At 41.5% G+C, this 26724-nt stretch overlaps 1 protein-coding gene across 1 annotated transcript; it reads right to left on the reverse strand.

Moving 5' to 3' along the window:
* SYNM (synemin) lies at window positions 1–24218 on the reverse strand. The gene is made up of 4 exons (XM_040600436.1): window positions 23343–24218; window positions 17316–17440; window positions 8772–8845; window positions 1–7254 (listed from the first exon to the last, which is right to left on the reverse strand). Exons 1-4 carry the CDS (start codon window positions 24126–24128, stop codon window positions 3653–3655), a joined length of 4587 nt encoding a protein of 1528 aa, XP_040456370.1. The 5' UTR covers window positions 24129–24218; the 3' UTR covers window positions 1–3652.
* Window positions 24219–26724: the final 2506 nt, after the last annotated feature.

Genomic DNA, 26724 nt, shown 5'->3' on the forward strand with positions numbered 1-26724 from the left:
TTGATTCTGATTGTTTAATACTCAAGAGTGAAAAAGTGTAAAATCACAAAGCTTATACCACCACAAAAATGCAGTTTCATTGCAAATGACCAAAACACGAGCTGCCTGCAAAGTTTCACGCAGCTGACATCAGCAAACCCAGTTTCAACATTCCTACCGTCTTTTTAAACACTTGCTAGTCACAAACATCAGTCAATAGACTTCTATTCTCACACACCTTTCTTTATATTCTATGCTATATTTGCTTTCTAGACCAGTGGTTTACCCATTTGGAAAACAGTGCCCCACTTCTGATCTGTATCAGCATATAAATACATAGTTTTTACCCACCCACCCCCAAATTACTAATGGTATTTTAAAAGCATTTTGTTTAATCCAAACTCAGCAGTAAAGTTCTTACTTCTATTAAATGAAAAGCATAATTTATATGAGTAAGCTTCAGAAGTGCATGCTGACCGCAGTTATATAGCCAATCCTTTCAGCCATAGGTTATAATACTTATGCAGAAAGTGATCATATAGGATCAGTCAATACATCAGACAGGTTATATTTGCTCTCACTAGTAACGCATGTACCTATGGCCTCGATTCTGCAAATGCAGCCATTAGGCCTGCAGGATGCAATTGTCCACCTAACTACATTTTGTTGCCTCAAGGTAGTATTATCCAAAAGCTATCATGATGTCAAAGTGTCTCATGTTAACAAGAATAAAACAGAAAATGGGCTGCTTACACAAACATTTTTAAAACTTAAATCCTTTTTACATGAGATATCTTTGTGTTCACTGCCTGAAGTATTCATGCAAAGGAACTGTGCATATCTTTAAATGCCATGCACATTTCCAATTCCCTACAATAAACTAACTTTCCAACAGTTAATTAAAATCCTGATCTAAAATAGAACTGAAGTACACAGAACAAATTTTCCCCTCCCGACAATCAAAACAGAAATATATCTTGGTATAACCTATTACATCTGACAGTGATGCATAAAGGAGTTTTTGAAGAGCTTAGTGAGAACAATACGATTTCCCACCCCACCTTCCTTCAATGCTAAGGCTGTCTCCATTTTATGATTCATTTGCTCCTTACTGGTTTATTCCTTCATCTGACATAATCCTCTGAGCAGGTGAAGATAAACATGGAACTGAGTGTTGGTATAGTTGTTCCTAAGGAGCATGTCACAAGGAGCATTCCACAAGGCATCAATAAATGGGTTTGACATTGTAAGTAGCTCTTCATTCATTAAAAAATACTTCTTTTGCAGATATTTCCATATCTGTTTTACAGAGAATGTTTAAGTTTCAGCTCAGAATGAAACTTCAAAAAACTAACACTGGTGACATTTTTTTGAACTCCATTGCTTATTACAGACTTGACTTTTTTTCTTTATGCAGTTATTTAATACTTCAAGTAAAGAATCTGACTGCTTGCTGTTAGGAATATATCTGGAAAATTCTGGTTTATACACAATTATTAAAATCACAGGGTCAGCTAAGGCAACAATAGTATAAGATGATATTAAAAGTATTACAGTTAATAACACCCCATTTATAAATGTAAGCACAACTTTTTTGAGCATATGTGAGAAATGTTGAAAAAATATTATCCATTACACAGTGAACAGTATAAATAAACTTAGCATACATGCCTTTAGTGCTTCTACACAGCTCCCACTTCCTGTTCATTTTCTAGCTGTTGGTTACACTTCCAAGTTCAACAAATGATTTCACAGTACATGACTGAAAAATATCCAATCCCGAGTACACTGGTACTCACACTTACACAAAATGAGGAAAACATACAGAAAATTCTGCAGTGCAGACAAACCTCATGAGTTAATCTTTGGAACATTAATAGCTTTGTACAGTTTCAAACTTAGTAACCAAGGCACACAATTAAACTGTCCCATATCTGAAACAGCATGCTATGTCAGTCAGCAAAGAGCTTCTCTTTTGCTTTGCATTTACATTCATACTATAAAGTAGCAGTTTTCAAAAATCCAGCTTCTGTTAATATTCAGGAATCTGAAAAGTGACTAGCCATGCCAGACTAAGATAGTTTAACTGGATCCTGATATGGATTTAGCACACACAAAACTATGCTTACAACCACAGGAAGAAAAAAAAATAAAACTATCTGAGTCAGCAACGACCGGACGCACAACACAGCCGTCCGGATACAGGTATATTTCTGCTCTGCAGAAGTGGAGAGTGAGCAAGTGAATGTGCGTGTGTGTGCACGAAAAATAGCAGCTTCTCATTTGTGTATCTTATTTCTTGTATGTGTCCAGTATGGTATTTTCTTGCCCCTGTGACAAAAATATTTTGGCTGCTATTTCTGCTTCTGCTAGCACTGCACAGTTAGTACAGTTAATGGTGCTGGCTTCCCATCTGGACTTCGAAGGCACTGAATTATAATTTTAAAGTTAAATTATGTCCTTCATTTAACCAATGTGCAATCCAAGTTAAATTAGCTTATTTTCAAATGATTTAAGTAGAAACTAGCTTTGGCCTGAGGAAAATATTACAACCCCAAAACAACAAGAACAAATAAAATTCTTATCTCAGGTTGGGTTTGCAGGGGTAGTAATTGAAAAAGGCATCTTCTCATTTGTAAACAAAGAAAGGATTATCTGGAAACTATTGACACACAATGATCATAAATGTCATCAATGCCATTTTTACAAGTTTTCTTCAAAACAGAACACATATTAATTTCACTGTGTTAAGAAATTAGGCATCGTGTAATAATGTTTGACACTTCACACTTACCTTTAACAATACCTAGTTTCAAGGTAACCCATATACTGCAAAGTAAGTTGATGTTATTAGTGTACGTAGCCACTGAAGCTATAAAGAATTCTTACTTCAGTAGAAATACTATCCAGCATATCTTTTAAATTTGTTTTCTTATGAAAGGTATTAAATGTACTACTGTCTAACCAGAAAAATCACTATTTCTCCTTAGGAATAGTGTGAGAAATTCTTGCTTCAGTGTTACCTCTGTCTTTTTTGCACTGCATTCTAGCTATACAAATTATATAATTTTTGTCAATTCTTGCTATGTTTAGTTTGATCCTACAGAATCATATTTATTTTATAGCTGTAATAACTGTATCTTAAAATGTTTTCATTAGGTATTCCATGTAAGTACACAGAAACAAAACTGAAAATTAGCTACTTACCACTCTTGTTAGTCTTATATTGTTATATTATATTGTTATATTTGTGGTTAGTAGCTTGAGGTTTAGATAGGATTGCAGAGTATTTTAGTAACCAAATACAATACAGTATTTAAAAAAATAATAGTAAAGTCCTATTCAAGAACACACATATTAATGGACCTGCTATAAACCAAATAAAAAATATAATCCTTTTAATTCCCCAATAGCAAATTCCTGTCTCTTTGAGTGGAAAAATCTGAAATTATTTGACACAGGTCTCTAAGCATGATTTCTCCCAAAAATAAAATCTCCAAAATAAAGAGTGTGCTGAATAGGTAGAGTCTTGGATTCAGTACTTCTCAGTCCACTGTTAATAATCTAAATACTTCGAGCTCTTCCCCATCCCTTTTTTCTCTTTAAAAAAGAAAAAGGATGATCAAAAATATGTATAAACAAATCACTAAGTAGACTTCATTAAAAAGTCCTTTCAGAACCACTGTCCATCATTATCATCATCATCTTCCTCCTCATGGTCCAGATAGAGAAGAGCAACTTTCTTTTCATCAGAAATAACTGATCTTTGGTCTACCATTCTTTGCAACTGCACAGTTTTATCAAAAAATGATTTTTCCACTACCTTTTCACCATGATCTTGAGAAAAATTGGAGCGAACATAGCCTCCTCCTTCATTTTCTACAATCTGGTCACTTTCAGCTACAGTCTGTGACTGACTAACAGAAGGGTCTTGCTTATTGGACATGAGTGTTGTTACTTGCTGCTCTCCACTTTTTACTACAGATATTCCACCTATATTGGAAACATCCATTTGAAAAGTGAAAGATGTTTCCTTGGATCCTACTTTAATATGCTTTATAGACCTGCTGCTCTCAGACGACTCTTCTGTTTGTGAAAGACCTTCCAGCGTTTCAGAAATAGGTCTTGTAAAGATTATTTGCTCAGCATGAGTTTCTACAGGGCTTATTTTAACGTGCTCAGAGATGGGTCCATGGTAGATGATTTCTTCAGCCGTCATAAACTCTTGGGGACCCAACTGAATGTGGCTGACTGAACTTTCTGTCTGTGCGAAGTCTCTAGTGTCGCTGACCTCCACTTTACTGCAGATTGGTCCTTCAAAGATAACTTGCTCAGTATGAATCTCTTTTGGACCTAACCTGAAGTGCCTTATTGATCTGCTGACATCCACAGACCCTTCTGTCTGAGAAAGGTTACCCGAGCTATTGAGCTCCAGAGAGTCTGAAACAGGCCTTTCAAAAGAGACCTCCTCAGTTACTTGCCTTGTTCCTACTGTGACATGTCTTGTGGACCTGTTGAAGTCTGTTGAAAACTTCTGGGAAAGATTTCCAGAATCAGTCTCTTCTACAGTTGTAGTAATAGGGCCTGTATAAATTACTTCTTCTGTGGTTTGCATTTCTTTAGGACCCAGCTTAAAATGCTTCACAGATCGGCTAAACTCTGATGATCCTTTTGCCTGAACAAGATCTTCTGTAGCACTGAGCTCCAGGGTTTCAGAACCAGGCCCTTCATATGCAATCTGCTCAAATCTCTGAACTTCTGCTGGATGAACCTTAATATGCCTTATGGATTTGCTCTCATCAGTTGATTGTGATGAGCGAGAGACTTCTCCAAAATCTGCAGTTTCCAAAACCGAACCGCCATAAATAACTTTTTCAGTGGTATGATACCCTGTGCCACCACTCCTCCTTACTGTGGATGAGTTATAGATTTCTTGATCAGCCAAAGGAGTGTATTTATCACTGCAGGAAGAAACATCTACTTCTATATTGCTTCTACCATCAGCAGCTCTCTTGGAGCTCTCTTTTTTCAGGGAGTGCAATGTTGCCTTCTCCTTCTCACTTGCAATTACTTCATCAAGCTGAGCTACATCGAATTCATCAGTATTAAGGGTCTGTGACAGATTGACTTCAGCAACAATTGTCACCAAGCCACCCTCCCCAGTTTGATCAACTTTTTTGATATCAAATTCTAAGCTACTAGAGTCAGCTTTAGTTTCTTTTGTTAATACAGACAGCTCCTCTTTGACACTTTCTGGGAGACTGCCCTCCAACTGTTCCAAAGCTTCCTTCAATTGATGTTTAGGGTCCTCTGTTTCCTTTGATAAAAGCCCTTTTATTGAAGTCTGAAATTCATGAGGAATTTTAATTTCTTTTTCAATAACAATGGATTCAACATGGGATGTTTCTTCAGGATGCTCTTTTAAAATATGTGCACTTGCTTCCTCCCCTACCACTTGATACGTTTCTTCTGGAGAGCTTACACCTTCATCTCTCTTAGTTTGTGTGCCTTGCAAAAATTCATCTTGCCAAGAATATTTAATAGTTGATTCTTCTTCTATATGAATTTGCCCATAGACTGAGTCATTATCTTTTTCATTAATAGGGTGATCATCAGGAACAGATACAAAATATTTTTGTTCAATAGGCGAGTCATCTTCCGCAGTTACTTCTTCCACATGAGTGAAACTCTCATGGCGTTTCTTCTTTTTAACATCTTCATATGTGAATGTTTCCTCCTCATCACCATAACGTCTCTCTCTCTCAGGGTATGTATCTTCCACTTCCTCTACTTCAAAAGGTGTTGAAAAATCAGTCCTTTCATCAGTGGCATAATCTAGTGGCTCCTCAACAATCTCAACATTAACAGATACATTCTTTCTGCCCTCGTTTCCTTTCAGGCCATGATGTACTATATCTTCTATCTCCTCTTTGGAAGGAGTTCCCTCAACACCCTCTCGAACCACTTTTCTAACATCCTGGTTTGATAGACCCCCTACACCAGCTTCGTCAGAAATATCTATGTTTTCTTGAACTTGAGATTGCACTGTGATCTCAGTCTTTATTTTCCCATCATCTGGTTGTTTTTTCTTATTAAAATAGGTCACTTTTGTGTCTGTTGATATCTGTGAACTAGAAGGCTGTGTAAAACTTTTAAGAATGTCAGCAACAATGTTCTCTGCTATATTTTCAGTTGACAGAGTTCCCATTTTACGACTTCTGTCACTAATTCGCTCTTCATTTTTCAGGCTGGATTCTGCTTCTGAAATATTCACTTTGTGAATTTCAGCAGGCTTAGTTATATGGTCATCTATTTCTCTTCCTATGGAAGTTTTAAAACTTTGTAACCTTATTTCTTTATTACTCTGAGATTCTTTGCTGGGAGCAGGCATTTCAAGACTGATAGGTATCTCAATGACTTCTTTGCCTCTTGATTCCAAGGTCACATTTGTATCCTTCTTAGTTGATTCGCTTTTCCAAGTCCTTGAATTAGAAATATCACTCCTTGTTAACTTCTCGTTAATGGCTTCCTCGTGGATATATTTTTTCTGCTCAGTTTTCCTTCCAAAATCAACACTTCTTTCTTCTATAAAAGGTTTCTCATCTGTTTTCTTTATCTCCTCCTTTGTTTGTTTCTCTAGCTTATCCTTTTCTTTCAGCAGAGATTTTTTCTCTTCAGTTGGTTTGCTGCTGCCTCTTTTTTCTTTTAGCGTGGTCCGAGTTTCAGTTATGATTTCTTCATATTTAGATGGTTTAAAATTGGTATTTAGCTCATAAGCTGGAAATCTAGTGAAGCTTGGTTTTGTGCTTATATTTTCAGAAATCCCTGGCTTTGTGTCAGGCTTGTGGTCCTTGTCTGATTTTTCAGGATGTGCTGATTCTTTTGAAAAAGATACTGTGGATGAAGTTGTAACTTCAGTTTTCTTTCTTTCTGGAATCTTTTTCTGCTGCATTTCAGTGTTTTTCCAGCTACTGTAGGCTGGAGTAAATGTTCTTCGTTCTTTGTGGTCTGTTATAATCCTTTCATCCTTCATAACAGTTGTTGAAGGGCGATATATTGAACCAAGTACATCTTTTCCAAAAGCTCTTCCACTCGCTGTTGTGTCTGATCCAGTCTGTGTTGATCGAGCTGAATAATGTGCAAAACCGCTAGTATTTCTCATGGGCATTCTATGTCTTGTATCAGTGATCCTGATAGCTGGTGAAGCTTTATTTCTATTTCTTTCTTGATAAGTAGAGTATGTATCAGTGTAGTTATATGAAGTGTTTATAATATCTGCAAAAAGAGCATAGGTAAAACATTAAAATAATGGCTTCTCTCTAAAATAATATAAAATAGAGGGCACAAACTAAGAAATTTTGTACTAAATTTTTGAAAGAAACAATGGTTTCATTTTCAGTGGAGCTTTGTAAAGGCATTCCTGTAGGTTTTGCATGATAATTAATGTCTATGTATCAATTATATCAAAGCTGAAAGCGAAGCTTTTTACAAAGTTGGAAGTTCTTGCTAATTTTACCTGTTCGGAGCTACTGGGTATTATGGTACTTAAGAATTGCACCTTTCGTATTTATATTAATGTTCACTTACATTTACAACTTCTTATTAAATATTGTATGTTAATAGCCTAGGCTTCTTTTTTTGCTTCATTAGTCCAAGTGGCCTGAAATTTCTCAGTTCCTATTAAGAATTGATGGCATACCTGCCACCACATAATGGAAATCAAAGACACAAATACAACTCTTCACAGCCACAAGACACAACAAGGTACAACAAGGATGAGAGATAAAGAACCTTTTAGGTTATATCTATACAATTTAATAAAATGTACCAGGAGTCATTGTCTGGCTCTAAGACCAACCAGTACCGCACAACTCAAATCTCCTACTCCTAAAGAGCTAGACACATCTGCTTTGACTTTTCGTAGTGTTTCCTGGTCTGTGGTAACCACTGGTTATGCCTGAGCATTGTCTGCAGAAGTACTGACTAGTCCAGATTAACACTGTGCCAGGGACAGCGCTAAGAATTTAAAAGCATAGGCAATTCTATGTGAGTGTTTCAGCCGAGGCCCTAGTCTGTTTAATTTACTACTACACGCACAGCCTTCAAATCTCTTCTGGGACTACTGTCTATGATAGTCTAGAATTTTAAGACCACAACTTATTAAACTCAGGAATATTACCAAAACTAATTCTGTTATTAATAACAATGGCCATAGCAGTCAGATTGAAGGTCCATCTTATCTAGTAACCTGTTTACCGTGACCAACAATAGGTACATAGGGAAGAGCATAAGAACAGGGCAAGTAAATAGTGATACTTCCCTGGTATACTCTCACAGCCTCCAGAGATTTGCAGCTCCTAAGATAGAAATGGTATCTTTATGTTTAGTAAGCCTTTGATTTTTCTTTCATTACTCTGCTAAAATTTCTCTATAAACCCACATAAACTTTTCAACACTCACAATGCCTCATGATGATGAATTCCATGCTTTTAACTACATGTTTTGTTAAACGCCTCTTCCTTTATACTTAAAAACTTTCTTTCTTAAGACCTATGCGCATCCAAAAGTTCTTGCACTGTTAGAGCCATGAAACATCCATCACTCCCTACTTACCTTCTCAAATCTTGATTTTATAAATTAGCTCATAGAGTAGCACTACATTGATTTAAAATAATAATACTCAAACCCAATTCAATATTCACTTTTCAATACACTAATAAGAAGCATTCTTCAGGAATATGATAAAAATAGTTTCCATTTATATTTAATTTCATTCAATATTAATTTTTTACCTTGAGGCAATTTCCGTGTATATAGATCTCTCTGTGTAATAATCCACTGGTTGCTCTCCCCTTCTAACAAAGCTCTGCAAAACAAACAAAAAGACATTCCATTAAAATATTGATAAGAATAATCATTATGCTTAATATTTACAAGTCTTATAAACTGAAACTGTTATCCTGCAGCTGGGTCAGATCCTGAGTGTTTTTAACACCCCACATTTTTATTACTGGGAATGAGAAATCCTTAGCATCTTCCAGACTCTTAGTTTGCAGAGTCCAGTCCCTGCAAACAATGCAATAATCTTACAGCAGGTGACAGCCACGCTAACGGTATAATTTTAGATCCAGTCTTCCACATTAGCCAATATATTGTTCATGTCAGGAAGCAGTATCTACTGATTTCCACTATGGAATCGTACAAGCTAACAAGTTTTTTTCCAGAATTATGATCTTATAAAAGAGTTATACAAACTCTGTTATATACAAACTTATACAGCCACATAAAAGTTAACAGAGATTCAGTAACACTTTTTCAAAGAAACACATGGAGATGTTTTATAAAGAAAAGGCAAAAATAAAAAAAAAGTATTTGCAAGCACTTAGTCAGCATCTTTCCAGCTGGTAATACAGTACTAAAGGTGTTGTTGCAGTATGACATGTGAGGGAACTCTTACAGCCAGGATTTGTAAGTTCTATCCTTTTGAAATGGAAATTGAAGGAAAGGATTACTTCTACTGTCAAACACTGGCTAGTGCTGGAAGAAACAACTTACAGTATTAAAGTAACTATTAGTTCCGATTCAATGGGAAATCAACACAACATATTTTACAACAAAGGACTAAGAAATTTGTTTCTGACAGAAACTGTTTGGTTTCTTTGAATGACATCTGTGCTTCTCCCCTCTGTTCCTCAGCCTTCCAGTCATTCTTTCTTTGTAGTGGCTCTCTAATAGCTTCTGTAGTTCCAGAAAGCCAGCATTTCCACAGGACTATTGTGGTCAAGGCTTCCTCTTGTCAACCAACCAAGGCATCATGTTAGCTCAGCAACAGTTGATCAGAATGGACTGGACACCAATTTGCTTACCTTTACATTATGGAAATTATATCACTAAAAGCAAACAGAAGAAGAAGGCAACAACTGTGGATAATCTGCTTCATAATTTTGTCTACTACCTATTTTTGGTGTGCTGATGCACAGAACGGAGACTTTGATTTGCCTCTTTATGCTGGTGACACAGTAGCTGTACTTGGAGACATCATACCCAGCTGATAGCTTGAGAACACTGGCTATCCTTCCTTCACGACAAACTTTGTTCCCTGTACAGCAAGCACGTACAAGGACCGCACTCACTCATGACCCATCTGACAGCAGCCACAGGCTTGTTCTGTTCCTGCATAAGATTACTACCCTACATTTTCTCCTTTCTACAATGGTGAAAGATACTCCAGAGATATGTTTTCCACAGAGATTAGCACCGCTGAGGGGCAAAATATTTTCAAGAGTAATTGCACTGCATTAAGAATATTCAAATAGGCACACAGCATACTTTTGTCCTCATGGGTGACAGGAAGGACTAGATGCATTCTCTAGAATTACTCGATTGCTCTAAAAAACCAAAACTGTTGGCTTCTTCCATGTATCAAATACAGAAACTAGGTATTAGGGTGATCTTACTCAGTCCTAGAAGTTTTAGAGATGGTTATCCAGTAAGACTAAGTCTCAGAATTCCTGATAACTTCTCTGGAAATTTTTGTATGCTTTCCTTCCCTTCTGCTGTCTATATGTTTGTTCTGCCTGACATAAAACATGTTCAGCTTGCTTTTTTTTTTAAAAAAAAAAAAACAAAACCAAAACTATTTGCCCATTTTCTACTTTTGCAGGGCCACAAGCTATGTTATCCCACAAAAAAAGTGCTCAACTGCAGCATTCTGGTGCAACAGCCTAGAATTCTGTAGCAGGTTCTTTCAATATGCACTGGAATGCTGTAATCAGTACAGTAACTTTAGTGTTTTTATACACAGTTCTACTAGTAAGAAACCTGTTTCATCACTTCCAGTTTTGGAAATGCCAGATGTTTTGCACTGATAACATACAGCTGCAACATGAAAGTTGTCAAGAGTAAGGCTGGAAGATTATGATAGCCAAGGCTTCTGACTCCCTAAGAGGGGGAGCTGAAAGCAATTTAAGACTGTGCTATAAACACATTTGCTGGGCATTTCTGTCAAAATTAATAACAAATGCCACCTAAAAAGGGTGGCATTTTAAGTGTCACCTGTAGATTTCACACTTCACATGACTGATCACTTTGGACATTTTATGCTTCTTTTGGTTTCTGACTGCCTCTAGATTCAGTAGAGCAATGCGACATCATCAAAATATCATTAATAAGATTTTCTTGGCAATCATGGATTTGCCTAGATTCAGAAAAGCCAGGTTAGAATTACCCAACATATTTACAGGTTACTTTCCCCTTAAAACTGGCTCAGATGGACATCTTTACTTCTATTTTGTTAGTCAAAAAACCAAAGTGAACACAATTTATCTTTCTCTGTGTTAGGAGCAGCTTTACAGGAATTAGATGACTTGAAAATATACAGAGAATATTCCCAAGACCAAACATCTGATCTGATGCAGCTAGTGAGGGCCAAACAAATTGCTCCAATAGACACCCACTAGAGAAGCTGGTGGTGACATTGCAGAAACGTATCAGGGAGCTGGCAATGAAAGCGTTAACCATGATGAAGGAAACTAGGAATGTGGGTAGTTTGACTAAGGATTTCTGGCTGCTGTTAAAACAACAGTTGTTCGGTTGCTGCAGCAACCTATGAAGTCACTAAAAATAAGTTCCAGGAGGTAACTATATATGGCAAAGGGCAACAGCACACAGAAAAGCTGGATCTGAAATATTACTACTGAAAATGTGTTGTATTTGAAAATGAAAGGCAAAGCTTCATGAAACCTCTATAAAACCGGACAGTGAGTCAGTGTTTTACTGTACACAGTTCATAATATGTACGTCCTCAAGCTTATCAGATAAACAAGAACATGTCAAACTGACTTTGGCTTAATAAACCAGCATGAGAAACTGTAGTGTACGGAGCACTGGCTTGGAAGCCAGCAAACTCTGGTTATGTTCCTCAGCTATGTTCCATAACCTCAATTTATAAAAGTAATTTTGCGTCTCTGTTCCTTTGCATCCTTTCCTAATACTAGTAATTTAAACTATAACCTCTCTGCGGTGAGGACTGCTTTTAAACTTAAACTGCCTGAAGAATAGGGTGTTAATTGTAACTGTATGAACTCTGAAGTATTCACAGTAATAACAAAAAATATTCCTCAGGCAGCACTCTTCTAAAAAACAACCATGTCAGCTACTTCCTGGAAATCAGATCCCAAGTGACATATATATACATTTTGTTAATATTTCATTTAAGTGTTGCCAGAAAACACTCCAGCTGCACCTTTACCTCACCTCATCTTTAATGTCATTTATCTAAAGTTAGCAGCAACATGCTAGTCAGCCTGCAGCCCAGCAGTGTGCTGGGTAACAACAGAAATAACTCTGTGAAAGCAGGTGGATGAGATAAACTGGTTGGACTGGGGAGAAGTTACAAAGAAAAAAGGATGCAGCGCAAATGTTATCATGGTCATTCACAACAGCAATGACTTTGTTTCAACTACAAACCCCCAAAATCTTTGATGGCGGCAGTTAGCCAGCAAGCCATAAAAACTCATCCTCTCTATCCTGTGTATTTGTAAGAAGTTAGAAAAAAAACCCCAAACTTTCCAGGAAGTGGAATGTAAGAACCATTTTTAGGGGTAGAGGCCACTTCACATCTTTTTTTCCATCACAGGATGGGAGGACAAGGATTGCATTAAGAACAGCAGGTAACTGACTGCATGTTAAACTCCCGGGGTGTAGAAAATTCAGAATGTTCTCAAAATAAAACAAATACAGGAATCAGATATACTGGATGGTACAAGTTGTAAACAGGGAATAACGAAACTAACTGAAAAAGCTGTGATGAATAGCTGAGGAGGCCTTAATGCTGGTGATGATTTCTTGAGCGGAAGGCATGGAAAGGGTCAGAACAAGTGTTGATGGAGGAAACCAGCTGAAGGAGGATTGGAAAGTATGCCTGACAAGTGTATTAAGAGATCCTGACAAAAAAAAAGGAAAGGGGTGGGGAGGGGAGGGAAGAGCTAAAAAAAAAAAAAAAAAAAAAAAGCCTCCATTGCTTCAAAATGCAGGGTAATAACCTAGAACAGAACGTTTGCATGACACTAGGATTTCAAAGTAAAACTTTTTACGCTTAAACAACAACACATTTTAGAGAGGGGAGAAAAACTACTTAACCTATAATAGAGGCTCTGGGCAACCTCTACTGTTTGCAGAGAAGCAGCTTCTGACAGCTGAGGAGAAAGGCTTGATAGTAATTCTGATCCTAGGCAGATTTTCTGTCTCTCTTTAAAATCAAGAGTGTTACACAGTGAATAATTCACCACTTCTCTCTAGAAATAAAATCTAAGCATAGTTTAAGTAGTTACGGTTTTGCAACTAAAAACTAAAACTGCAACACACTTGATAAATATTTACTTCAACACTGGTGAAGAAGTATTGGGAACGAAGATTCCCATGAGGTATAACTTCATAAAGCCACATATATTTCCCTTCCTGAGTGAGCTTCAGCTCCCAGGGCAGGAAGGGTGAGCAGAATCAGAGAGGAAGTACACTTGATCCTTGGGAAAGGGCGTTCTCTGCCACAATAACCCTTCTCGCCAGTCCAGGAGCAATGTTGACTAACGGAAAGAACTGACTTTAAAACAGGATCTGTGGGAATTGTAAAATCAAGAGAAAATGGTGGGAGAAAATGGTGGCTCCAAGAAGTAAAACAGATACCACACCCTTAACCTATAATGCCAGGAGGAGAGGAGGTACCAAGGCCCTCATGGAAACTTCAGGATGTTGAACTAAGTGTGACTAGGTGCCTTTCATTTCCAATATACATAAGCAAGGATATAGGCCAGCATCCTTTCTGAAAACAAACTGAAGCTGGCTTCACATGCCCTGGCTGTAGCAGATAAAAATATCTGGGAGAGGAAAAAGATTTGAAAAAGTACATTGAGGAGCAGTCCAGAATTCCCCTACTAGACAACTTACTAACTGGATCCGTACTGATTCCCTCCCACAGCAGTGCTGATAAAGGCATACAGTAGGGAAGGCATTATTTTCTTAAGTGAAGGGAGAGTAAGAAGAAGAGTAGGTAAAACTGCATAAATGTAAAAACACAAATCAAAACAATCGCTTTTCAGCTTCTGATATTTTAAATGAATTTTGTTTACAGGGATTAGATAGCATGTTTTCTGATCTGTAGCAAGGCCCATTTCTCCATTTTTATCTGTAGACCTTTTTCAGTAGGTAGGTGCTCATTTGTCCACAGAAGTCTGCCTTGCCAATGCCATCAGTGATACAAGTTGCATTCACTGCAATCGGATAAGAAACCCTACAGGTTAAGGGGCTTCTTAACTGGACAACAAACACATGCTGCAGGTGATAATGAATTGTTCTCCTTTCATTAGTGAGGGCAGGGAATCCAGTGATACAACCTCTGGAGAATTTCCAGAATTTAATGGGTTTACAAGGTTTTACAGAGCAGAAGCACGGATGGTTCACTTGTTGACTGAGAGCGTGTCCCAACAACTAAATATCTGGGCATTATCATTCCTACTGCTGGATGAATACTAATCATTGAAACAATTCTGTTACTGTGAAAGCGCTAATCCCATTTTGCAGATGAATAAACTGAGGGAGAATGTTTAAGTGACAACAGTAAAAGTCAACATCAGAGCTAGGATTAAACTTAGAATCATAGGTTTTAGCAAAATTAACAGAATTAACACGCAGAGGTAAGGATCACAACTCTACCATTTCCAGTTTCTCTTCTACTAGTAATGCTCCAGAACTACTGGCTTTCCAAGGATCACAGGGATCCCACTCTGCCTACAAACATCCAGGTACTGTTGCTCTCCAGCTGACTACAAATTACTTGTCCCACATACTGCCTGAGATTTCATCTCATCCTCGGTCTGTACCTCATAGCACACAATACTCAGGGCATCTTGAACAGACCGTTTAATGGACTACAGACATTCTTGGCTCACTAATTTGTTTCAAGCTTCTTATACTTTCAGTTAAGTTATGCAACTACAATTAAATTTCATATTTATCAGTGGACTGCTTTAGTCTACACATTTCATCCATAATTCAGCTGCTGCCATCTTTATCCAGACCTAGATCCTTACTGGTTCATAGCAATGTTACACATTCGGTACACAACATTAACGCTTTAGGACACAAAAGCATATATCATATATAACTGTTAATACCACTGTCAGTTTACACAGACTGAATATGAATAACGCACATAATATAGACAAGCTAATGACTGAGGCATACTCCTTAAAAAGAATACAAAAGTAGGCTGACATTAATTTTTTGCAAATTATTACTTTGCTCAATAAGAATTGCACTTCTCTGTATTTGAAGATAAGTGTCTCCATGAAATTTAATGAAAATATTTTGCTAGTTATAGAAAAAAAAACCATGATCTTTATAATAAGGTAGCATCTTCCTCCAGTTCATAGGCTCTAGTTAGTTTGGTTTTTTTTCCTTCCTAATCACTTTTATGTCACGTGTGAACCGATACATCATGATTCTCCAGACAGGAGAGTTACTCTGGCTTTTCAACTCCTCAGCTACTAAGTGGCTGGAGAGATAAACAGTACTGAAGATTCATTAGCAGAGAAGTTTGCTGGTATCTCACACTTGACCCAAACATGTTTCCGTAACAAACCAAGGATGGAGAAAGCTAGGATTTAATCAAACAGACTTTTCTGTTATCTTCCCACTATCCTGTAACTGAAACAAGAATGGGGAACTCACTACTTTAGACAATAATCGACATATTCAAACAATGACATGTGCCGTGTAAGTTGACAGATGGCAACTATACTACCTCATGTTTTATTAATTGCAATTGAGGGATACTGGCTCCTCAGCTTGTAATCAAATATTGCATCAACAATTCAGATCAATTTGATATCAACTTGATCAGAACTAAGAAGGGTTTTTACATATCACTATATTTGTACAAAGTTAATAGGATTCCTATCAATTTTATTGGCTTGTTCAACATGTTCTTCTGAGGACAGAGGAGTAGAATGAATTACTACCAGAGACAGTTTTGCCTAGGTGATCTGATTTCAGTCACTTCTGCCCACTGCTAATTCTTATCAGTGTTACTAATGAGTAACAGTATTTTACTGTTCTTACAGTTTTCCCAGAGATCTCAGGCAACTCCACATCTTTTAGCAGCCTTCTGAAGGGGTGTTATCCTCCTTTCACAGACAGCACAGTCAAGCACAGAATGGCATGGTGACCCATGTCACAGAACAAGCCAACAGCAAGGTAATAACTGTCACGAGGGGCCCATTTGCATCATGTAACAAACCACAATAGAATCGTAGAATCATTTAGGTTGGAAAAGACCGTTGAGATCATCAAGTCCAACCATTAATCCAGGACTGCCAAGTTCACCACTAAACCACGCCCCTCCCTGGGCAGCCTGTTCCAATGCTTGACCACCCTTTCAGTGAAGAAATTTTCCCCAATATCCAATCTAAACCTCCCCTGGTTTATTTCTTCTGGCCATTTCTCCTGTCCTGTCACTTGTTACCTGGGAGAAGAGACTGACCCCCCCCGCCTACAGCCCCTGTCAGGTAGTTGTAGGGAGCGATAAGGTCTCCCCTGAGTCTCCTCCTCTCCAGACTAAACACCCCCAGTTCCCTCAGCTGCTGCTTCTCATCAGACTTGTGCTCCAGACCCTTCACCAGCCTCATTGCCCTTCTCTGGGCACGCTCCAGAACCTCAATGTCCCTCTTGCAGTGAGGGACCCAAAACTGAACACAGGATTCGAGGTGCAGCCTCACCAGTGCCGAGTACAGGGGGACAGTCACTGCCCTGGTCTTGCTGGCCACACTACTTTGGATACAAGCCAGGATGCCTTTGGCCGTCTTGGCCACCTGGGCACACTGCTGGCTCGTGTTCAGCCAGTCATCAATCAGTACCCTCAGGTCCTTCTCCAGCAGGCAGCTTTCCAGCCGCTCCTCCCCAAGCCTGTAGCACTGCATGGGGTTGTTGTGACCCAAGTGCAGGACCAGGCACTGAGCCTTGTTGAACCTCATACAACCAGCCTCAGCCGATTGATCCAGCCTGCCCAGACCCCTCTGCAGAGCCTTCCTCCCTGCCCTTGAGCAGATCAACACTCCCACCCAGTTTGGTGGTGTCTGCAACTTACTGAGCGTACACTCGATCCTCTCATCCAGATAGTTGATAAAGATATTGAATACATACAAGGAGTCTTGATCTGAGACTCTACAAGTAACTGTCTGTATTTTATATGCTGGAAAGAGGATGAATCGGGCTCCCATATCTATAAAAAGGGATTTAAATTCTCCTCTGATTAGACAACTGAGTGTGATTGCATTTCTTACCTGTAGGTTTCAATTTCAAGGATGAGGCCTGCTTTCACCTGCAGTAATTCTTGATAGTCCTTCAGGTAATCTGTGATCGACTTGGTCAGGAACTGCTTTTCTTCTTCAAGAGTGTCGATTATCCTCTAAACAAAAATACTGATTTTTAGTTTAGAACTAACATTAGATTCTATACACTTGAATGCTTAATAATCTAAAACTTTTAATTAAAAAAATCATCTGAAGAACAATAAATCAGTGTGTCCCATTACTTCAAAAACGAGAATAAATCAGCTCTATGACCTCCCCCATATACTATCTAAAAGAGACTGCTACTGAAGCAGAGTTTTAGGCTAAGATTTCATTTTATGCCTTACTAAGCTAGTTAAATATTTCAGTAAAATCCATTCAGGTGCCCTACACAAAAGTTATCAAGTATACATAACAAGTAAAATAAGCTCCTTTATAAACATGATTCATTTTGTCATTTTAAGAGCGTAGATGCACATGCTTAAATCATACTTGAGATCAGGAATTTCAGCGATTGCTTTGCTATGAGAACCTGGCCTATTTCTCTCCATCAGTATTTTCAGTTCTATAGACATGGGGGTCCAAATCAGTTTTTGGATTCTAGCGTCTGGAGATATTCATAGTGTCTAGAAGGCAAAGGATAAACCTCCAGCAGTTCCTTCAAGCCAAGTTTTCTACAATATTTGGACATCTGCTTCGTAGCCCATGCAGCATTGTCCTAACTGCTACTCAGAAGATTGCTCATTTTCATCTTGATTACTAAATATAACTTTGTTCCTCCATAGCTCTGTGTGTGTATGGGAAGAGTGCAGTTTATATGGCACCCACAGATAACTTGAGAGCGGCAGCACTGATAAGATTGTAGGAAGGCCTGCCCACCTTTCTTTAACAAGTTTTGGAAATGGAGAAAGGGACTGATGAGCAGAAAAATACTCAAGTCCAAAATGAACTAAATTTGTACATACTCCAAAATGCTTAATGGAAGATTAGATGCTGAATAACTGTACACAACAGAAAAAGCAATGAAAACTTCCCAACAGAACATCAAGATCTGATTTAGACCAAGACAGCAGTCTCACACTCTTGAAATGAACATTGCAGAAAGCAAACGCTTTAATCCCTGGTGTTACCTCTCACATGAGGGGCAAACTTCCATCTTCTGGGAAATAAACCCTCCCCTGACAACTGAGAGGAACTTGTTCAGTACAGGCTCAGAACTACAAGTATCTACAAGTAACTACAAGACAAAAATTAAATCTCAACAAACGCCTGATTCTATTTTGTCCACATCACTCTGCACTTTGAAAGGACACCGAACTGTCATTTACAGAGCAAAATCTTATACACACGTACAACACTGGACAGGAATTCATGACAGCATATTTTAGATTGCATTATAACAAACGCTTTGCAATACAAACTGGAAAATCAAGACACTAATAGTGGACTTCTAAAAAAGTCAAAATACATCATTTATATGCAGCAAGTGTTCAAGTTGACAGTATGGGCAAGAGCATAAAAATGAAGATACAGCAGGGGACTCCCCAGATTGGATAATGCCAGTATGATATCCTAGGCAGAAGTAAGATTTAAGAGCTAAGAACACAAAATGCTGGCATTTCAAACATTCATAGTTGGGGCTTTTTTTTTTTTAGGTAAAAGTAAGAAGAAAACTTTATTAAGGAAGCTGCCTGTATCTTCATATACATGTGGGTATATCTGTCTATATAACACATATTAATCTATTTCTTCATTTGCAACTGTTGTTAAATGTTTACATTGATGTTTTCTTTGACATTAAAAACCTTGCCTACAGTCTTCGGTGTACCTAAAACTCCTTTTTTATGACAGAAGACAAATCACATCTGTATATCTGAAAAAGCCATCCAACAGCCTCATCCAGACTGCAGCAGAGGTAACATCCTGTATGGTCATGCACAGTGACAAGCAGAACCACTGACCTTTAGTGGCTTTGAGGCAACAATCCTCTTCAAGAACTACCACAAAGCAAAATCCCAAGATGAGAAGGGAAGAAAAGCACCAGGCTCTGTTTTTAAAAGAAAAGGCTATCAAGCAAGGATGGGCAGGGTGTTGACAGAACCAGAGGAGTCAGCAAAAGGAGCAAAAGACAAGACTGAATTTCTACAGGACCAACCCCTGAAGGTGGTAAGAGCTCCAATACAAAACATGAAGTGATTCAGGTACTTTTTGCCTCCTCGATTAAACATAAAAGACTAAACTACACATGTGCATGCTTATGTTAAAAAGAGCTTCACAGTGCACAGGCCTTGCACTATGTCCCAGAAGAATCTGTACACTTGGGACTACAGCCTGCAGAGCTCTGAAAGACTGGTGATATTCACACCTACCTAAAGACACACAAGCTTCAATACCTCACCCTCAAGTTCTGTAGTCTGGATTTGAAAAACTACCTAGATTCTACCCACTGGATTGGGAGAGCACTCAGGATCCAAAAGTTTTGAGTTAATGATTGCCATAAGGGGCTACATAACTCAGCCAGCTGTGTCACAGTTACAGAGGAATTCATTCCAACAGGGGCAGATATTGTATAGACTCGATGGCAGACAGCCAGTTGTCTAGCCCTCCAGTCACTGATGCTTAAACATAATGTGGAGGACAATTGGTCTTAAGTCCTGCTTCCAGGCATGCCAAAAAGTACCTAAACCACTCCGGCAAATTTCAGGATACTGCAAGCTGACAAACTTGCATTTTGCAAAAAGTAACCTGTACTGTTACAGCTGTGTTTGCTTCACACACAACTTTCTTGGAAAGGTTTGTTTCTCAAGCCCATCAGTCCGATGTCCCCCCAAATCCCAGTGATGTCCTGCTAGAACTAAGTAACTGCACAGAAGTAATTTTCTCATCCTCCAGATGTTCCTTTCCAGGCAGCAGAGGGAAATTTTAGAAGGACAGTAGGGGGAAAAGAATTTACTTGGGTTGTCCAAGCAGCACCTACTCAGGGAATAAAGAGAGGATTCCAGGCTCCAGTCCTTTCCATCTGGTACTATTTACCGATCCCAAAGCACATTCTGTGGCTCAGCAGGGGAGGAACTGACACTCCCCACTTAGCTGGCTAGAAACTGGTACACCAAAAAATGCACATGACATATTGATACTATATGTTCACTGACAAGATGTTTTCTTCTTCTCTGGAGCTGACAACACTGACACAGGAACCGATCCTAAACCCACCACATTAGTGAAAAACATCTACCTCATTTCAAAGCAGCAGGATGAGCCATGGCCATTTTTACACCCAAAAAATACAGAGCTTTCTCAAATCACTGAGAGTTTTTGCTAAAGTATTGTCACAGCGCATAGCTAAAATTATGCAAGTAAGAGACTTACTGAGTTCATCCCTTTAGCACCCAGGCGCAGCAAAAATTTTCCAAACAATGTATGATTTACAGCTTGCCTGGTTCAGCTAAACTGTAACTCCAAATACATATTTCTATTTAACATAGCTGAAAGCTTTAGTGAGGGTAAGGACAGTGCAGGAGGGAAAGATGGACATATAAGGCGACTGGATGATATATGGAAAATATGAATAAATCTCATTGTCATTGCAGCTGCAACAAACAATAATCACTTGACTTAAATCTGGACATACAGATTATTTTTATGTGACACTTCACAATAAGTTAGCATGGAATAGATACCTTTTAAAAAGGAGTAGTTTAAAATCCATGCTGAACATACTTTAACCAATAAAAGAAATAGAGGGAGGAAAAAAAGATGTTTATCACATGAACAAAACCTGGAACAGCTGCTTCTACACATTCTGTAATTTGTCTTCCTGGATGTGAGCAAAAGATATTTCTCATATGCAGTAGGCTGGCTACTGGAAAAGGCCTTTCTCATTAGAAACCAAACATTTTAAATATGAAATTTTTCAGAAGTTATAAACCTTATGATATAATTTTCACCAGAATGTAAATATTATCTAGATAAGACAGTTCACATGTTTTCAGGTTGGCTATCAAAGCACTTCTTCCTTCTTGTATTACCAAGATTTGAAGCTCTTGTTGCTGTGAAATGCAAAGCATGCCAAAGGCTCATGAGAGTAAACCAGAAGTTTGTTATGTTGGTATCAATATAACATTATTTTTTAATATTGAATCAGGGCAATTCAAAGGCATGCATTGATTTTTATTATCTGACTTCTACAATGGGTTGCTCTGCCTCTACTTGCTCTTCTGAATAAAATTCTTTAATAATACAACCGGTTGCGGAGACAACACAGTGGTATGAAAACGCATTGCTGAGTTGAAAGAGTTCTAACCAGCTTTGGAAGAAAAACTTGTAGCATGGATAGTGAGCTATACAAAATGCTCTTATTAAAATAACACCATATTTAAAAGGTTTTTAATTTGGGCAATGATGATGGAAAAATCATTGACATTATAAATCCCTAACAAATCCAGACAGCAAGGAGGATGTAGTTTGGAAATCAAAGTAACTTTAAATATTGGTAGGCTTACGTACATTCACATAAACTCATACACCTTAAAAAGCAGAGAAAAAAAAAAAGAGGTTCTTTTTCTTCTTTACATTTTCACCTGGCTTTGACTGACAGATAGATTTAATTAATGAGAGCTTTACATACAACATCTTCTTGTAAAGCTTTGGAAACATTTACATACATGACTGGAAGAATGAATTGTCCTGTCCAAAAGTGGAAAAGAAAAATTTAAAAGTTAAAAGCCTGATTACTTCTTACATACCTAATCTGCCTCAGTTCACATCATCTGCAAACTATGCAACTTGCAAACAATCTAGCAACATAAGAAAACCAGACACACATACAGCAACAGGTCCCAGTCCTTTCCCAGTTGCCAGCATCTCCATAATCTACCGTGGCTGTTGGACACAATGTTATCATTAGCACACGGGGTTCAAGCAAACACCGAGCTGCAGCAGAGTGTTAATAAAAGGTCTAACAATGAACAAAAGAGATGTTGCCCTCAGGAAACTGATCGATGGTCTGGATGATCTAATATGAGCTCTCCACTCTAAATCTGATTAACAGTATTTTGCTGTTCCAGCAGTTGCATAAGGTGATTATACATTGTTGTATCAAACGTTATCCTGTCAGCAAACAAGTTCTCAGCTACAGAAGCTCTAACTCTCTGTTTATCACCACCAAACATCCACCTTGAACAGATTCCATCAATGAAGTTTTATTTCAAAAGATTCCCACTTGTTCACTGCCTGCAGCACAGTAATGAGTCTTCCTGCCTTTACACAACTACAAGTTTTCTTTGCGCTGGGGCCCACAAGCTTTTCTCTAGGTTCAAGGCACACGAGAGCATATGCAAAGCAGGAAGAAAATTTAGATCATTTCTCTGATCTCAACAGGTCAACCTTGGGCCTCAAGCTAAAGGGGAAGCTTCGCATCCCACCACACAGGGACTCGGTTCATCCGCTCCCAGGAACTGCTCCATGTCCCATGTGCTCATGCCAAGCCAGGCAGGAGCCCTGGCAAGCCCACGCGCCAGCTCCATGCTTTTGGGTACTTGCCAGGGGCAGGTTGGGAATGGAGCACCTGTCACCAGGAGGATGTCCTCAGGGTCACTGTCTCCATTTCCATCCCCACCCTTCGCACCCAGTTCTCCCCAGACAGAGCAGTGGGTCTCAGAGGGACTCCCCGCTCCATCCAGAGGGCTCAGCAGCAGCAAGTGCTTGCTGGGCCACCTCCTCTCGCAGCCTGGGGGGGTCCTACTGCGGGGCACCAAAGGGGGAGCCCGCAGGGGCTTTAGGCACATGCCGCAGCAGGGGGGCGGGAGGGAGCGGAGCGCCAGGGTCAGGGGAGGTGGGCGCGCATCCCACCCTGGGCCAGGACTGAAGGGGAAAAGCCAGCGGGGGCGGGGAGGTCTCATACGAGCACCAAAGGAAGCGGCACGGCTAGAGAGTGCTGGCGGCGGGGGTCGGAGAGGCCCGGCACCGCGGGGACAGGGGCCGGGGACCTGCCCGACGCGGCGGGGCACTGCCACGCACCTGGTACTCCTCCACCTCGGCGCCGTGGCGGTCCTGCAAGGCGAGCAGCTCCTGCTCCAGCCGCTCCCGGAGCCCGCACAGCTCCCGGCCCTGGCGGTGGAGGTCCTCCAGGTGCTGGCGGCACTGCCGGCTCTCGGCCCGCAGAAGCTCCAGGTCCTCCCGGCTCCGCTGCGCCTCCTGCTCCTGCAGCACCTGGATCTGCTCCTGGTAGCGCAGCAGGGTCTCCCGGCAGCTCTGGCTGAGCAGCATCTCATAGGTCTCCTCCAGCTCCTCCAGGCTCAGCCCGGCCAAGGGCGGCGGCAAGGCGGCCAGGCTGATGCGCAGCTCCCGCATCTCCGCGGCCTCCCGCCGCTGCCGTTCCGCCAGGTGCCCGTGCTCGGCCCGCAGCTGCAGCAGCAGCTCCTCCAGGGCGACGCACTCGCCCCGCAGCCGCTCCAGCAGCTCCCGCTGCCCGGCCAGCTCGGGCTGCAGGCGGCGCCGCATCGCCAGCACCTCGGCGCCCAGCAGCTGCAGCTGCTCCAGCTCCCGCCGCAGCCCGTCCCGCTCCAGCTCCGCTTCCAGCTTCGCCCGACTCAGCTCCTCCAGCTGCATCCGCAGCCAGGCCAGCTCCTGCTCGGGCACCCGGAGCCCGATCAGCTCCTGCTCCCGCAGCTCCGCCAGCTCCCGCGCCAGAAAGCGGTTCTCCTCCTCCAGCTCCCGCACGCGGGACACGAAGACCCGCAGCCGGGAGTTCAGCTCCTGCAGTTCCCTCTTCTCGTCCCATCCCGCTTCCCAGCGCCGCCACATCGTGTCCGGGATGGGGGTCGCGGCCGCGATGGCCCCTCCGCTGACGGCTCCGCGCAGCTGCCGCCTCGCGCGGGCTCTGCGCGCCCGTCCCGCCGCCCGCTCGGCCCCGTCCCGCCCCGCCCCCGCGCCCAGCCCCCCCGCCCAGCCCCGCCCCGCGTCCCCGCTGCTGCCCTGTGGCGCCCCCTGCCGGGATCCGCTCGTCTGCGTCAAGCCGCTCGAAGAGGGCGAGCAGGGCCCGGCTGAGGGTGCAGAGCCGAGCTGAGGGAGCAGAGCCGGGCTGAGGGGTCAGAGCCGGGCTGAGGGAGCAGAACCCGGCTGAGGGAGCAGAACCGGGCTGAGGGAGCAGAGCCCGGCTGAGGGAGCAGAGTCGGGCTGAGGGAGCAGAACCCGGCTGAGGGGTCAGAGCCGAGCTGAGGGGTCAGAGCCGGGCTGAGGGGTCAGAGCCGGGCTGAGGGAGCAGAACCCGGCTGAGGGAGCAGAACCCGGCTGAGGGAGCAGAACCCGGCTGAGGGAGCAGAACCCGGCTGAGGGAGCAGAACTCGGCTGAGGGGGCAGAGCCGAGCTGAGGGAGCAGAGCCGGGCTGAGGGAGCAGAACCCGGCTGAGGGGTCAGAGCCGGGCTGAGGGAGCAGAGCCGGGCTGAGGGGTCAGAGCCGGGCTGAGGGAGCAGAGCCGGGCTGAGGGAGCGGGGCACGGCTTAGGGAGCAAAGCCCCACTCAGGGAGCAGAGCCCCACTCTCATGAAACTCCTTCCTCGGCTCTCTTGCTCTGCCCCGATGTGGGGCCGTACCGCCTAGGGCTCAACCTGCTTTTCCATCACAGTGCTGTACAGACTCTTTCCCGGGAGGTATTTATTTGGTTTGTGATCCATCTGCTGCTGTAACTGTACCGTGGCAGGGCTTAAGTCAATATAAAGTGTCAAATGCCTTTTCAAAACGCCACTTTTAAGTTGAGGAAGCCACTGAAATGCCTCCAGTTTTCAGCTGGTGTCACAACTCACAAAATCTTTGCACAACAGACAAGCATCCCACCTCCCGGGCTCAGCGCACGTTCGGCAGAAGCGCCGGCAGCCGGGGCATCCCCGTGCCCAGTTCTCCTCTGCCTTATTTTGCACCATATATGGGTTGGATCCAGAGAGGTCCTGTCACTGACTGCACTGGAACTGGCTCTGCAGGAGCTGCTCAGCAAGGAGGCAGTGAAGCATCACACCCTGTATTATCTACCAAATTAGACAAAAAGACGAGGGGTGACTCATTTCAACCTTTTTCATCTCCCCAGGCATCCTTTCTCTCCTTCCCTTTCTCAGACATGCACACACACTTATATTTCACCCAGCGCTGCAGCACTGAGAGTTTTGCAGAGGTTTGCTGCTTTGCATAAGGCACCACAGCTCCCACCTCTGCATTTACTTCTCAGGGCTGCTCCCAACCAAAGCTTGCCCAGGGAAAGGGCAGGAATTTGGAAAGGACGGGAATTTGGCACGAGCCCTGCAAAGCTGGGCTCAGGGCGCAGTTGTACCATACCAATCTGCTCTGAGCATTGCACCCCCTTCTCTGCTCTGTCCCACCCTTCTCAAACGTTCCACCTCAGCACCGCATCTCCATGCTGTCAGAAAGGCCAAATTTTGGCTGCTGCTTTGCTCTCTGCTGAGTGAGTTTCTTTCTAATCTCAATAAAGCCTCCAGGATTTGAGCCCAACCAACATAGATAAATCATTGGCTTTGGCCTAAAAGTCAGCCAATTTAGCCTTGGCAGATTTGCTCCGTCAGAGGTCACTGAGAAGCTGAGATTTACTAAAGACACTTGCTTTTTCTTGGCTTTGTGGTCAAAATCAAGTCCCTTGGTGACACTTTAACACCTGCTGTTCTTTTATGAGGGAAACCGCTATGCTTCTGGGAAGAGGTAAGTTCCTGTGGTTTACGAGGCTTTTTCTACCTCTGATGTCACTGTTATCCTACAAACCCCAAGGAAAGAGCACGCGGACAGCCAGCATGCTGCACAGAGCCACACTGCTGCATTGGCAGAAGCAGGGCAGCTGGTTTAAGCAAGGTTTTGGGGCTTCGCTGCAGATGTCCTGGCGAATGTCAAGCTAATCACTGTCTTTTCTTACTGACAATTTGACTAATTTTTTGCTGCAACTGTGTTCATAAACTTTTATGATTTCATTGTTGGAAACACAGTAGAGACTGAAGCTCTGTTTTTCTTGAGAAAACAACTTAAACTTCTTTCTAGACATTGGATAGCTTTCCAGGCTGGGACATCTACTTCTCCATCAGAGCTGTATATGCTGATGTCTGCTAAATGGCCTGCAGGTAATTCCTGGGCCTGATACTGCAACTAGGCAAGGAATCTGTGGTCTAGGACAGGCAATGACTGAAAATGGGCAAAGTTTGGGCAAGCCATTTATGAAACATCTTGAAGTTCTGTTAACCGGGTTTCAACACTCAGTAGCCTGTTGAGAATCCATTTATGTGGAGACCTGAAATGCAAACAGATCATCGGAGTCCTTTTCCCTGAATACTTTAATGAATTAATTTGCACCTGCAGAAAAAGGGAAAGAAAGAAAGAAACCCCATGGACTGTACAGATGATGGGCAGA

Source organism: Falco naumanni, chromosome 7 (genome assembly GCF_017639655.2).
Source record: "Falco naumanni isolate bFalNau1 chromosome 7, bFalNau1.pat, whole genome shotgun sequence".
NCBI lineage: Eukaryota > Metazoa > Chordata > Aves > Falconiformes > Falconidae > Falco > Falco naumanni.

Coding starts and splice junctions, on each gene's coding strand:
- SYNM (XM_040600436.1), bottom strand. CDS start 24,128: ATGTGGCGGCGCTGGGAAGCGGGATGGGACGAGAAGAGGGAACTGCAG. Junction 17,441..23,342: donor CCGAGGTGGAGGAGTACCAG/GTGCGTGGCAGT, acceptor ATTTTTGTTTAG/AGGATAATCGACACTCTTGA. Junction 8,846..17,315: donor CTTGAAATTGAAACCTACAG/GTAAGAAATGCA, acceptor TTTGTTTTGCAG/AGCTTTGTTAGAAGGGGAGA.